Source organism: Diabrotica virgifera, chromosome 4, assembly GCF_917563875.1.
Source record: "Diabrotica virgifera virgifera chromosome 4, PGI_DIABVI_V3a".
In the NCBI taxonomy this organism is placed as follows: Eukaryota; Metazoa; Arthropoda; class Insecta; order Coleoptera; family Chrysomelidae; genus Diabrotica; species Diabrotica virgifera.
Genome location: NC_065446.1, coordinates 158,932,538 through 158,948,848, shown reverse-complemented (window position 1 = coordinate 158,948,848; position 16,311 = coordinate 158,932,538). Strand labels below are relative to the sequence as shown.

The 16,311-nt window shown below is 33.3% G+C and overlaps 1 protein-coding gene across 3 annotated transcripts in view; it reads right to left on the bottom strand.

Moving 5' to 3' along the window:
- Window positions 1–16,311, bottom strand: part of LOC126883978 (transcription factor mef2A-like) — a 105,839-nt gene that overhangs the window by 11,955 nt on the left and 77,573 nt on the right. For all 3 annotated transcript variants that reach the window (XM_050649745.1, XM_050649747.1, XM_050649746.1), the window contains exon 6: window positions 6,866–7,009. In XM_050649745.1, coding sequence (XP_050505702.1) covers window positions 6,866–7,009 — 144 coding nt within the window. The remainder of the gene's footprint in view (window positions 1–6,865; window positions 7,010–16,311) is intronic.

The following is a 16,311-nucleotide window of genomic DNA, read 5'->3' as shown; positions in this document are numbered from 1 at the left end:
GAAGGGAAAATTCTATAAAACAGCGATAAGACCGGCTATGATGTACGGAACTGAATGTTGGGCAGTGAAAAAGAAAGAGGAACAACGAATGCATGTGGCGAAAATGAGAATGCTTAGATGGATGAGTGGAGTGACAAAAAAAGGATAAAATTAAAAATGAGTATATTAGGGGAAGTCTAGGTGTGGTACCAATTGATGCCAAAATGAGAGAGCATAGGTTGAGATGGTTTGGTCATGTTCAACGTCGAGACGCTAATCACCCAATACGAAGAATTGCTGAAGTGAAGATTCCTGGAAGGAGTAGAAGAGGAAGACCAAAGAAGACGTGGGGGGAGACGATTAGGCAGATCCAATTAGCCAGACTTGTTTGTGATTGATTGCAGATTCACAGTCATAAATTTCTTATAAACATAAGTACATTCTACAATATTATTTTTATAGATACATTGTGTAGCTTTTTTTATTTTGTTTTTTTTTTAATTATTTTACTGTTTTTTTAATATATACTTTAATTTGTGCGAAACACTTTTTTTTACTTCTTTTTTTTTTCTATTCTTTTTTTATTTTTGTTTCTATTTTTTTTTTCTTTTTTTTATTTATTATTTTTTTGTTATTATTTTATTATGTGTTTTTTTATATATTTTTTTTTTATTTTTTCAAACCACATTAACAAATTATGCCTATTATATTATTACGTTTACAACTTGTATTTACATAATTTAACATGTTTATAAATGAGATGAAGAATTTCAATGTCATTTGTAAATATTAAAGTATTAAGGTTTATTGGGGAAAAACATTTTAAATCTTTTAATTCCATATAAAGGTCGTTTATGTTATTTATGTTTAAATGACATTCTAATATGACATGTGTTAGATCTCCGATTTTGCCACAAGTACAAATGGGAGTATCTGACAAGCCGATTCTATGCATGTAATATGGCGTAAGAGCATGATTGGCTCTCAGCTGATTAATGGTCTTTATAAAATGTCTGTTATATTCTGTGTAAAACCATCTTTTTGAGAATATCCTAGGGTTACAATGAGCAAAATTTGAGCCAGTATTACATTCTCTGTAATGCAATTGCCAATCATTTTTAAGTTTTTGTCTGCTAAAAGTATCAATATCTGAAGCTGGAATTAAATTTTTGTTTATTTTTTCTCCGATCACATAAGCTGATTTAGCAAAATTGTCAACTATTTCATTGCCTTTTATTCCCGAATTACCCTTAATATAATGGTAAAGGTATAAATGGTAAAGGGGATTAATATTGATATGACCCAAGATAGAATTGTATGGAGAAGTGCAATTAGGGAAGCCGACCCCGCATAGGGATAAAGGCAAAGAGAATGATGATGATTCTAATGCCCGATTTCACCAACGATACCTAAACAGTTGCCTTATTAAGTAATTCTTATTGATAGGAACTTCCTAAGTCAATACTTAAGAACAATAGCGTTTCACAACTAAAAGAACTGCTTATCTAGAAAATTCTTTCCTAAGTATTGATTTGGGTACGTTTGAACTATTTTTAATAAATAAAAAGAAGAATAAGATGACATTACCTTACTTTTTCGATTATTTGTCATTATTGTTTATTTGTAAAGTTGGTTTTATTCAGTTTTGTACTGTTATAGTTATTTTATTTAGTAGTTAGTTATTTGTGAATTAAGTTTGTTCAGTTTTGTATGTTATTTGTATATTGGTAGGGGAGCCCAAGCGGGGATTTTTGCATTTATTCGAGCGCGTCAGATTATCATATGGGAGAAACATTGTACCCTCTAAATGTACCCCTACCATATATGGACTCTTAATACAGGGGACTACGTTGAGGGCAGTCCGTCAGATTAGTAAAAAAAATTTATCCTCCGAAATATTTGAGCGCGTCAGATTAAGATAAGGTAAGTTAAGGTGATACAGTAGCGATCAACAGGTAGCCAAAACGCGTTCCAAGATTGCGGCTGTAATTTTGAATATTTTTTCGAGATATTTGGTACACGTATTCGTAATATAATAAAGAATGGCGGTACAGAGCCGAATTTGACAAATATATTAATATGTGGAAATTACTCTGTAATTAAATACAATATTAAAAAAACGAGCCTGTACCGCCATTAAGAAGAACAAAAAAATACACTTTCTTCAAATAAACTTTTTTATTATTTTTTTATTATTATTATTTATTATTATTATTATTTTTGGAACTACTAATGAAATAAAAATTTTAGTAGTTCCAAAATGACACAAAATCTAAGCATCGGATAAAAAAGTTTATTTGAAGAAAGTGTATTTCTTTGTTCTTCTTAATGGCGGTACAGGCTCGTTTTTTTAATATTGTATTTGATTACAGAGTAATTTCCACATATTAATATATTTTTCAAATTGGGCTCTGTACCGCCATTCTTTATTATACCTATTATGAATACGTGTGCCAAATATCTCGAAAAAATATTCAAAATTACAGCCGCAATCTTGGAACGCGTTTTCGCTACCTGTTGATCGCTACTGTTTCCTCTTAAGTACATGTAGAACAGTGTATATTTCAATAATCTGACGATTTGAGCGGGACCTAACGAAATTGGCGAGTCACAAAGTTGTAAAAAAAACGTCAACTTGAAATACTCGAGCGCGATGGTTTTTTTTTATTTTGAAGGAAACCCTTTAAGGATTAGGAAAAAAATATAATCTGACGATTTTCATGGGGCGATGTAGCTAAAAAAATAGATAAAGGGGAGCGTACAGCTGCCGAGAACTGTATTTTCCATTCTGCGTCTCCTGGAAAGTACTGTTGCATTAAATTTTCTTTATTTGTATCATTTATTGGCTGTTTATTCAGCGTATTATAAACGTCAACCCATTATACATCCATAAGTTGAAGTAGTTTTAATATAAAACTACCCGTCATCGAATTTCTATGTAGGTACTTATAATAATCACGGACAGATTTTTTTTCTGTAAACGTAATGCGTCGTCAGGGAGAATTCAATAAATTTGATTGTTGTCTATCAACACAACTTTGTGAATTTAATGCCGTAAGTTTTGTATGCATTACAATAATAAGTGATGTAGGTGTGAAATGTGTATTTTGTAGAGAAGAAACGTGAAAAATTTCTATTTTGGAGTATCGTAAAGTGAAACCGGTTCAAAGAAGTTGTAGCAACGCTTATGCTACGGTCAAAATTTCTAACGAAACATCTTTAAACGATAGCTATTATCATCCCCACTGTTACAAACTTTTTACGGCTATAAAAATACCGCCCGATTTTCAAAGGCAAAATGGAATTACACCGGAAAGTGCAGAGAAATGTGATGATACACCAGAACTTGCTCAAGAAAGTCCCGAATCATCTATTTCTAGCACCTCCACAGTACAGACTGTTAGACCAACAGTAGAAGAGTAAGTGTTAGTGTAATAGTAACAAATAGTCAATTGAAAAATCGGATTTAGGTTTGCAATTTTTAGAAAACACAGTTTTATTTTTTAAACTCAACTGCCACTGGGTAGCCACCAGTCTCTGTCGCCATCATGAAAAAGGGATGCAAATGTTTTTTTATATCTTACAAACTGTTGGTTTTACAAAACACTGTTTTTTGGTGCTAATAGAATTCTCTATAGCTTTACTCCTGTAACATTTTACCGTAAAATAAATATTAACGGAGTAATTAACAAAAAAGGTGATAAGTCTGGATCCCGCGTATGAAAAAAAAGTTGATTAATAGCAAGCTGAAAATTTGTTAATAGCTTAAGGGTGTCTAGTCGGATAAACTTTGATATATGGGAACACTGGAACAGGGGCAGTTTTAATTGTGGAACAGGTTAAAAATTTGGAACGGCCAGACCACGAAAACGGCACATTTATTTTGTCCGACAGAATAGACTTAAACTCTCCGAACAGAGATTAAACTCTCATGCAAAAATCAGACTGCTATTTATCACCTGTCATAATTCCTATCATTTGACATATTCTACATGCTCCACTCATTAAAACGCCCATTTGGTGAAAAATAGCAGTCTGATTTTTGCATGAGAGTTTAATCTCTGTTCGGAGAGTTTAAGTCTGTTCTGTCGGACAAAATACATGTGCCGTTTTCGTAGTCTGACCGTTCCAAATTTTTAACCTGTTCCACAATTAAAACTTCCCCTGTTCCAGTGTTCCCATATATCAAAGTTTATCCGATTAGACACCCTTAATCTATTAACAAAATTTCAGCTTGCTATTAATCAACTTTTTTTTCATACGCGGGATCCAGACCTATGAAGACTTCTAGTGGGCGGAGTCCATTTTTTTGTATACTATTTTCAGGCATTATCTGAAGGAGTCCATACCAATTAAGTCTTTGGCTTCGATCGTGTCTATTATATTATCTAGATCAATTTCCATTTTTTTTTGTAATATCTTCGCTTCTCACCCTATCAAGTCTAGTGAGCCGGAATATCGTCTACAATAATTCATTTCCATGGCCTTAATCTTTAATTGGTTTCTTTGGTATATTTCCCAGAGTTCGGCGACGTACAACAATAAAATAAATAAAAAATTATTCATAAGTTCATAAACATTCCTGATTACAGAAACATGAGATGACGAATCCAGTGAGGATGAAGAATAAAATACTTAATTTTAACATTTCTTGATCTAGTTTTATATCAATAAATTATATAATTGTACATATATATGTATATTATTTTCAACATCCAGTAATAAAAAAAAACAAAATTAAAATTTTTCAAATTGTCCGATTAACAATTGTCCTCCATATAATTGTCAGATTATTATTAAGGACGATTAGGACATCAAGTTGAACCAACTGTATGAAAATCTGACACGCTCGAGTATTTCAAGGTCACATTTTTTTTTACATCTTTAAAAATCGGCCATGACTTTTGGCCCCGTCCAAATCGTCAGATATTTGAATAAGATACTTTTTTGAGTTCACTTAACACCTACTCTGAATATCTGACACGCTCGAATACCTTCTTTTTTTTGTTTTTTTCTTCCTCTTTTTACGTCAACGTTCCCCTCACTACTCGTCAGATTAATGTCTTTTGGTTATCAGAAAGGCATAGTGGGTATACACTATGAAAATCTGACGCGCTCGAGTATTTCCATGTGACTGTTTTTTTTTACATCTTTGATAATTGTTTACACACTCAAGCGCCCACTAAAATGGAAAACTTTACTTAACTTTTTTTGGTTTTAGGACCTAATCTTCACAACCCAATAGGTCTCCATAACGCTCGAGTAACTGCAAATTTAGCATACTTCCCTCCCCTACTATATGTACAGTGAAATGGAGGAAAAGAAAAGAGTTGTAAATTTCACATATTATGATGAAAAATTAAAGTTAGTTGAATTGTTAATAATAATGAAATAATTTTAAAATAAATAATATTTTATTATTAATTTTTAATGACACACTTTTAGTGATACATATGAATGGGTTTTTGAAACACAACACTAGTTTGTTAGGTAGTAGGTAGACTACATAATTTTGTTAATAGACCTGTAAAAAACTCCAAATGATTTTCCATATTTTCCAGCACATATTATATTTTTAATATAAAAGAATATACAACATTAAAACTAATATATCTAATATTACAGAACAACAGTAACAAGTACATTAGTCAAAATTGTAAAAATATAACCTGACTGTCAACGATAAGTAATACCTAAACTTTAGGGAGATCTAAAAACGTATCCTACCGTAAGGTAATGCCTAAGCGGTTTAGGCAATTCTTATCGTATGGTGAAATACATTTTAGAGTTAGGAAGTACCTAAACCCACTTAGGTAATTCTTAAATATTTAGGTATCGTTGGTGAAATCGGGCATAAGTAAATTTAAATTGGAAAAGACTGTAAGACTTGTACACACTTCTAAGTAGGTCAAAACGAGAAACAAGTGTATGTTCTCAAAAAAATTGATAGTGTGTAAAAAATGTTTTATTATCAGCTAAGTACTTTCAACACATAACGTGCCATCATCAGAGCTTCCTAAAAGGACATTTAAGATAAGTTTTTTATAAAAAGAAAGATTGAAAAACTTACGTCCTCTTATAAAACCTTCATAGAGGAGCAATTGCTAAACGACACAATAAAAAACATAGATTCTGGGCTAAAGCCACAGATATCGATCGATTGGACAGTTGTTCTCCATCCTACTTTGTCTTAATTTTTTTAGGCCTTCTGTTCTTCTCACTATAAATATTTCTGACGTATCTGACTCTGTTAAGGTGAATTGAACTATGCTTCTTTTCCTTGGATTATTCGGCTTTTTCGGATCTCTTCAGAGTAGAGTAGACATTAAAAAGAATTGGGGACAATACGCATCCCTGCCTCACCCCACGTCTAATTTCAATTTCCTCTGTCAGCTGTTCGTTAATACATACTTCTGCTCGCTGCTTATAATATAAATTCGATATGATCCTGAGGTCATTGCAGTCTATCTTCTTTGATTTCAGGACATTCATTAATTGTCCATGTCATACTTTATCGAATGTTATAGTCAATAAAACACACATACATATCTTGATTGACATCCAGGCATCTTTGTATCAGTACATTAAGTGAAAAAAGAGCTTCATGCGTTCCTAGGCATTTACGAAACCCAGAGTGTGTATCATTAATGTCTATGTCCAGTTTATATCATTCGGTTAGGTACGGATAACTTTCAGTAGTAACTTTAGCAGATGGGACATCAAGCTAATGGTGCGGTAATCATAATAATTACATAAGGCCCTGTAAAGGAGATTTGAGTAATAGAAGAAAGGTGCATGGGATAAAAAAATATAAACGAATATGACCATATTAAAACCAGTTTCTTGTTAGTATGCGATATTAAATAAATTTTGTAGTAATATTTACCTGTTGACCATAACAATTGGGTCTGGGTGGACTGTTTGATGATGGTAATGAGGTGCAATGAGAGTTTCCCGGACCGCTTTGGCCTCCGGCCAGATACTGAGTTGGCAGCGACGGTCCGTTACCCTGGTAGAAGTTGTACTCGTACTAAAATGCAATACAACGTCATTACATAGATATAGATCATATAAATATATACAGTGTCTATAGAACATACCGTAACTTGCTAATATTGCAATTCCCGATAGGTTTACAAAAAAGTTCCTTTTTAACAGTTTTCTCCAGACATTTCAAATTATTTATTGAAGTAAATAGGAAACATAGATAATGCACATCCTATATATATTTCAGTATTGTATATTTTTCAATTTGCATAATCTATTGAATTTGAAACGAAATATTTAACTGATATGATTCTACTTTCTAGGTTCTATGGTTGTTGAAAAAAAGTTTAGGATGGGACCGTTTCTATTACCAAAATAATTAGAGAATCGCTTATTAATTAGCTTCTCCATTGTTCATTTGATAGTATTGCCATGAATATTATTATTCCGAGATCAAAGTCACCCTTAGATAATTCTTGTATTAGAATACTTTTCTTACACAGACAAAACTTAATTTTTAAAGAATATTATGAAGTGCATCTCACCCTAAAACGCCCAATAATTTTTCTTTACTATAGCAGAGAACAACGAACACATGTTCTCTGACTATAGTCCATCTTTCACAGCGGATATAGTACAGCGGATATATTTCTCGTTTACCTATACAGATTTTATTTATCAGACAACATTTTCATGGAACTGAAAGCTTTTTTGTAAACCCTACCAGGGAAAGTATATACAGTGAGCACGTAAAGGTTAGAATAAATTCACTTTTTCGTGAATGGGCCACTTTGGAAAAAAAATACCGAAATAGCTCGATTTTTATTTTTAAATCATGTTTTTTTTGGCATTTATCATACTAGTGACGTCATCCATCTGGGCGTGATGACGTAATTGTTGGCTTTTTAACTGAAAATATGGGTCGTGTGATAGCTAGTTTGAAAGGTCATTGAATTCTGTATTCGGTAAGATAAACATTAACATAATTTATTATGCAGGGCGTCAAAATTTTTTTTTTTTTGAATTAAATTAATTGAGATAAAAGAATGTATGTAATTTACTTAATTCAAAATATATTTTACTGGTGTCACAAAATATAAAAAATGTTTATTTCGGAAATACACATTGATACACATTGCTTTTCGCTTAAATTAACTGTTTAAACAGCCTAGAGGCATGTCTGAATGGCAGCTTTAACATTGAATTTAAGCGAAAAACAATATTTATTTGTCAAATAAACATTTCTTCCTGTATTCTGACGGCAGTAATATGTATTTTGAATTAAACAAATTACATACATTCTTCTTTTTGTCTCAATAAATTTACTTTCATTTTTTTTGTGGACATCCTGTATAAATAATTTTGTTGATACTTATATTACTGAATAGAGAATTGAATAATCTTTCAAATGAGCTATCACACGACTCCTATTCTTATTTAAAAAAATCATCGATTACGTCATCAACGCGCAGATGGATGACGTCACTAGTATGATATATATGCCAAAAAATCATAATTTAAAAATAAAAATCGACCTGTTTCGGAATTTATTTCCAACCTCGCCCATTCACGAAAAAATGAATTTATTCCAACCTTTATGTGCTACTGTATATTAAGTTCCTCAGATTATTATCGTACAAACAAATTGCAACCACATACCCACATTTTTGAAGAAACAGGCTGTGAAATGTTTTAAATAGTATTAGATTATATCAGCCTCAAGTAATTTGTACTAATTAATATTAGATTTGGTTGCTATAGTTACATAGTATAAGAATCTGAATAACTCACAACATTCTATAACTAAGTCAAGACTGAATAATTGAAACTTTTCATGCCAAATAAATAAAATGTTAAAGGCTTGGTGCACTTGTAAAGAATATAATTTTGAATGGTATATAGTTTTATATGAATGGTTTATATAGGGATATTTGATTGTATATGTATGATTCTATATAGCCAATACATTAAAACAATCTAACTTTAATAAGTCTTTACCCAAAAAACTCAAAATTGGTAAAATTAGGAGGCTACACTGTAATACAACTTTTAAGCTTTTAAGATCCAGCGCCCACGACGAAATTGTTTTAAAACTATTTGGAAACCAGTTTAAGGCGAATCCCCTCGTGGGAGAATCTCCGTGCTCTTACGCTGCTGAGATAATAAAATAGTTGCGAGTGGAATCGGTTTCAGACCGTAGTTTTAAAATCGTAGCGCCATGGGTGCTGGACAGGATAACTACATGCCATAAAAATATAAAATTATCATCTTTTTACATATGCCGGTTTTACGTATTTTTTAATTGCATATAAAGGATAAATCATAACTATCAAAATAGACCAGGATAGGTGTGGTGTGATGTGTGTATTCGCGTGTCAGTTTGTGTATGTATGCTCTTCAAATCGGCCACGGTGGGAATGAAAGAAAAGCTTTCTATGATCAAATATGCATAATATTTGATCCATATTTGGATCATATTTGATCACCTGCAATTGAAATACTTGGAAAACCCCAAGGAAAGAAGTTTGAGAATAACTAGACCGCCTTGTCAAACGATGTTCAAGAAAAAAGAGAAAACTATATAAGCGGTATCAATAAAATAGGTCAGATCTTTACATTTATAAGGTGGTTCAAATGTAACCGAAAGAAGCAATAGCAGCAGCTAAAGCAGAAACATATACGTATACAAATCTATATTATCAACTTGATACTAGGGAGGGTGAAGCAAAGATAGCCAGCAAAAATTGCCAGAAGCAAGATATAAAATAGTCAAACATAAAGCAATGAAAGAAATGGATTTAAGACGGATTAAATGTATCCGAAATGAAAATATGTAATAAAATACTAGTTTACAAAAAGGATTATAAAAGCAAAGGAAAAAGTACCTACTATATCAGTATACTAATTGAAGAAAAGAGACAGGAATTGGCTAATAGGTTTGGTTAATAGAATTGTGCAAGTGTGATAACTGGCAGACGAATGGAGAAGCAGTACTATTTACAAAAATAAAGAAGATATAAAACAATGCACAAACTACAGTGCGATAAAACTATTTGGTCACACCAGCAAATATGTGAGAGAGTAATGATAGACGGATACGTGAAGAAACCAATATATCTGAAACTAAGTTTGGTGTCATGCAAGGCAGATAAACAACAGGGACAATTTTAATTATTAGATATCTGATGAAAACATACAGGAACAATGAAACAAACGCTCATATATTACTTGATCTTGAGAAAGCGTGTGACAGAATTCCTCGAGAGGTTCTGTGTATTTCTTCCGATCCGATGTACTATTATTGCACTATCGGATCGGGCTTTCCACTCCAGTATAGGCACTACCCATTAATAAGTTAATACCATGAGTTTGTTTTCAAACCGACGCGACGTCAGATCGGGAGAAATACGGATCCTATGTAGGTGCAGCCTAAGACAGGAGTTGTATAAGGGGGACAGGACATGCATAAAGGGATAACAGCTAGTGTTAGGGAAAGTTTCATTAGAGCATAGTGCTTAGTCCTAATTTACTCACATTAGTGTTGAGTCAGTTAACACAGAAACTACAGGATAACATACCATGGTGCCTAATATATGGTTATGATGTAGTGTTGGTAGGAAATAAAAAAGAGGTTCAATGAATGCATGTGGTGGAAATGAGAATGCTTAGATGTAGGAGTGGAGTAACCAAACGGATAAAACTAAGAATGGGTATACATATTAGGGAAAGCCCATGGATGACACCAATTGATGCCAAAATGAGAGAGTATATAATGTTAATATAATTCGGGCATGTTCAACGTAGAGACGGTAATTGTCCAATACTAAGATTTGCTCATTTGCAAGTTAGTAGGAGAGAAAGACCAAAGAAAACCTACGAGAGACTCTTAAGCAGGACATGTCGGTAAAGGGGATTGATATTGGTATGATCCAGGCTAGAAACTTATGGAGAAATGAAATTATGGAAGCCGACGCAGCATGGAGACAAAGGCAAAGTATTTTGGAACAAGTATGATGGCTTAATAGTTATAATATACAGAGTGTCCCAACAATAATCCACTTATTGTTAAGAAGCAGGAGTGAGAGGCAAATCACTACTAAATGGACATTTTTTTATCTTCAAAACAAATAAACATATCAAGACAATTTACACCTCCACCTTGGCTATTTTAGCTAGTCACAAGAAATGATAGACAGAAAATTAAAATGGATGCAAGTACATATTGGTCGTAAGGGATTACTTCAAAGAATGGGTTGAGGTTTACGCAATTCCAGACCAGAAGGCCGCCACTATTGCAGATGTGTTGATAAAATAGTACATCAGCCGATTTGGGTTGCCTTTGGAGATCCATAGTGAACGGAACTTTGAGAGCGATTTATTCCAGGCAATCCTCGATAGACCAAGTATAAAGGAAACAAGAATTACAGCGTATCACCCGCAATCAGATGGAATAGTAAAGCGAATGAATAAGACAGTTATTAAGTATTTGGCAAAAATTGTGTCCGATCACCAGCGAGACTGAGACCAGTACCTCCCGTTCTTCGCAATGGTCTACAGTCTGCTGTTAACGAGTCAACGGGCCAAACACCAGTAAGTCATATTTGGACGCAAGATGCAACTACCTTGTGATCTAAAGTTTGGATGTCGACCTGGAGAAGATGTAGCTGGTAAAGATTATGTGAACGAATTACGAAGAAGAATGGACGATATACATGAGTTAGTCCGTTTCCATGTTCGGGTCACTAGCAACAGAATAAAGAAACCGTACTATACCCATGCCGAAGAGGGATGTTTTAACAAAAATGACAAAGTCTGGCTCTAGAATCCAAAGAAGCGAAAATATTGTTCTTCCAGATTGCAGCAATTCTGGGAGGGACCGTACCTTATTGGAGAATATTAACGATGTCATAATAAGCAAGATTCCGAGGAGAAACCCGATGATAGTACACCATAACCGTCTGGTGCCATTCGAAGAAGACCACGACGTAGGTAAAAAATGGAAGTAAAACAAGTCCAACAACTACCTGACCTCACGTTTGAGGAATTATGGGGGCATATGGAGGTACCAGTAAAGAAAGACCTGGTGTTACCACTGAAGCAAAGCACGATCTACTCCCACTTCCAGATGACTACTCAGTGGCCCATAGCATCCTGGCCACTATTAAAGACACACAAGGATTAACATCCATCGTTCGAAAGAAGTTTGAACGGGTTACAGAACTTCAATGCGAACTACCAGCTCCCGGAAAAGTTTTGAAACGCCAAGATTCATAATGTTACCTTTTTTATCTGGTAACAAAAGGCACTGCTCATGACCAACTCATCCACCAAGGTGTATGGGAAACATTACTTGAATTGAGGTACATTGAACACGTGGCGGAGTACAACGTGCAAAAGTTAGCCATGGCAAATCTAGAATACTGCTAATTGGATTGGATAGTTGTCCGAAATATGGTAGAAGAAATTTTTAAAAACCATCTCTTAAGAAGTGGGCTTCGAGTAGTATGTTCGAAGAAGCCACCGCTTTCGAGATAATTCCAAGATGTTTGAGCAGCGCGGACAAAGTTTGAGAACGACTGATGCTCCATATACGGTATGCAAATCTTTCAGCTGGACATAGGTACAGTAGGTACATCTTTCAGCTGGACAGTAAACTGCGCTTCCTCGAGTGTATGCCAATGGACCGTGATAGTCGTGAAGTCAAATCAATTTTGGCTACTCTGAAAAGTTTCCAAACAAAACAAACTTCTGTCAGTGTCAGTCGAATTCACACGTGGTGTTTGTGACAGTGATAGACGCCAAGTTTTATATTTGTTTTTAGAAGTGGAATATACTGCTTGCACCTTATTAATTTCATTTCTATAAAATGGTAATATGATGGGTACCCGATTGTAACTACTACTCAGAGAGGAGAACTTTTACGTTTCTGAAAGACACTGATGTGCAAAAACAATGGTCATCGTTAATATTGTAACTACTAAAATATCTAAAATTCTATATTGGCATGACAGCATTGGCATGGCGCGTCAGACACCATATTTTTAGGAGATCTAAAGACAAAAAAAAATAATGTGTGTGTACTTTGTACGCACGTAAGAAGTTATACTTCTATTATATGATTTCAACGAAATCAATATAACAGTTTATTTATATTTTATTTAAATATTAAACTAATTTTAATACTTACTACTTTCCAAAAAATTTTATTAAATCAATACGAAAAATTAAAAAAATAAAAGAATAAAACACACGCAAACACATTGAAAAATGAAACCAAAGAAATTATTTCTGAACAATTGTTGAGAAAATTTTAACTAAATACGTATTTTCTGAAGAAAAAAATATAATAAATATACTTACAATCATAAAATGTATAAAAAAAAAATAAAAATTTGCATTGGGAATTGAACCTGCGTCTATCAGGTTTAGATTATTTTGAACACACCCCACGCATAATTTAACTACCGAGACATGTGAATGAAGTGGAAAGATATACCTAGCAACTAAACGTTTTAAATTTTTTTTTGACAGTTGCTTATTCTGTTAGTTTAATCAAATAAGTTTGATTCTTGTGGAATTAAAATACGACAAAATATAGACTAAAAAAGCAATATATTAGATGGAGATTTTTGTTGGTAATCAAATTATGTAAATCAAAGCATTGCCTACTAGCTAGGTAGGTACATTTTCCAAATAGGTATTTACCTAATTTGTAATTTTCTATTACAATACTGAAACATTTACAATAAGGTTGCTTTTAAAAACCATTTAAAAAGTCACTACAATTATGAACTTGCTTTTTGTCACTGTCCTCACAACAATAAAAACTAATATACACAACATTTTGTTTATCCAGAATCTCCATTTGAACAATTATTGACAGATGATTTTAACAGCCAATCAGATCCCTCATAACGTTTCATACCATACTGTCGGTGTGCGCATGCGCCCAGCAAAATAAAAATTTGCCCTCGTGCCTAAAGAAGTATAACTTCAAAAACTTGGCGTCTATCACTGTCACAAACACCACGTCTGAATTCAACTGACACTGACAGAAGATTGTTTTGTTTGGAAACTTTTCTAGCCAACATTAATTTGATGTCACGACTATCACGGTCCATTGATACTAAAAGTTAACGCGTTAACGGTCCATTGATACTAAAAGCGTTCTAAAAGTAAAAACGTCTGCGGACTTAACGACAGCAGTTTCATCGAGAGAGCACAGTTGCCACACTTACCTCAATGTATAGTACCTATGTGCAGCTGAAAGATTTGATAAATCAAAGATAAATTAAATTGAAGTTAGTCGATAAAATAAATTTTTGTCAAGCATCAAGAATATTAATCTTCTAAATTAATTGTGATTTTAGTGCTAGTGTTAAAATATTGCAAATAAATTAAAGTAAACATTACAATAGACTTGTTAACAATTTAAAGTTTAAAAGCGAATATTTAGGAAAGAAATAAGGCACTTTGTTTTGAACTTTTCGGTTTCTATTTCGATTTTTGTAAAACCTTAATGACAAAATCGACAAACCTCCAAACAAAAAATATTTGGATAACAATCAGTACCACACGAATTATGACAACAGTGGAAAGGCATTTGAATTTAATATTTTGAACAAATAAAATGTAAAACATGCAAATCTGTTATAGTACTTCCACTCTAACTTTTCCCATGCATGAAATTATTCACGAATTACTTTTTATACTAGGTCTCGTTTTTACTCACAGAAACTAGTATCGCAAAATTAAGCCGCTTGTCTATAGAAATCACAATAAGTTAAACAAGGATAAACAAATTGGTATGTCTCTGATATATTGTTTACTATTAATTTTGACGTTTATGATTTTAAGTGACAGTGATAGAGGACTTGTTGGATATTATTTGAATTTATTGTTTATTTTTGGGTTTTCAAATTAATTATTTAACTTTTAGTTTAGTAAAATTGTAATTTTTATTTTCAAACATATCTCCTCAATAGTGAAAAAAAGATTAAACAATTCAATAAAATAACTTGATAAAATACCTCCACCGGAATAATAGCCATTTACCAATTATTACCACTGACACTCTGACAGTTCGTACGTATAGTATAATACACATCGACGTACGTTTAAATTAATTTTTTGATTAAACTTGTTTAAAAATGAATCGTGACGCATGGGAAAAGTTAGAGTGGAAAAACAATAACAATAATGTGTCTATTGATTTGTTAAAGCGCTAAAATTAGTTTAAGAAGCAAGTTTCCGTCTCATAAATGCATAATATGTGGAAATCACTAATGGCGGAATCGTCGACAACGTCGTCGTTTTAACCGATGCGATGCCGGCATTTTAAACGTGATTTGAGACTTTCGTGTTTGAGTCTTAGCTGAAAATGGCTGATCGTAAGCAATTTTCTTTCAAAGAAAAAGTTCACATCTTATGGCGTTTGGAGGAAGGAGAAACGAAGTCAAAAATTGCCAATACATATTCCAATAATCAGGCCTATTCTGCATAGCAAAGCAAAATTTGCTGCTATGATAGGAAAAGAAAATCAAATCTTTTCGCCTTGGATTCAACGGTTTAGAAAAAGACAGAACATCGTCTTTTCGAAAAATATGTGCAGAATCTGAATTCGTTTCATTTGGGCATTTTGGGCTTGGACAGAATGCCCTGAGATAATAAAAGGGTACACAGATGATGAAATCTATAACGCCCATAAGACGGGCCTATTTTTCAAACTCACACCAGACAGGACAATGAAATTCAAAGGAGAAAAGTACAGCGGCGGAAAATTATTGAAGGAGAGAATCACTGTAGTGTTTGCAGCAAACATGACCGGAACAGAAAAAAAAAACTTTTTGTAATTGGCAAGTATGCAATGCCTCGGTGCTTCAAGAATGCCAAACGTTTACTAGTTGACTACAAGAGCAACACTAAAGCACGGATGACGAAAGAGTTGTTTACGGAATAGTTAAGAAATTGGGACAAAGAATTGAAACTGAACAAAAAGATGTTACTCTTTGTGGACAATTGCACAGCCCATGATACTATCAAATTAAATGCCATCAAGTTGGTTTTTATGCTTCCGAACACTACGGCTATTCTCCAACCAATAGACCAAGGAGTAATAAAATTATTGAAGACAAATTACCGAAAACATTGGTTTGAAATTAATTCAAGGACATGAACTGGGTTAAGTCCACAATAAAAGTTAAACATCTAAGATGTTGTAATGATGCACAAACCATGAACTGAAGTTCTTTTCCAGTCAATGGCCAATTGCCTTAAACATGTAGGGTGGGTGACAGGAAATTCACAATTGAGAGCCAGAAAATGTTGAGTCTCTTACTAAATGAG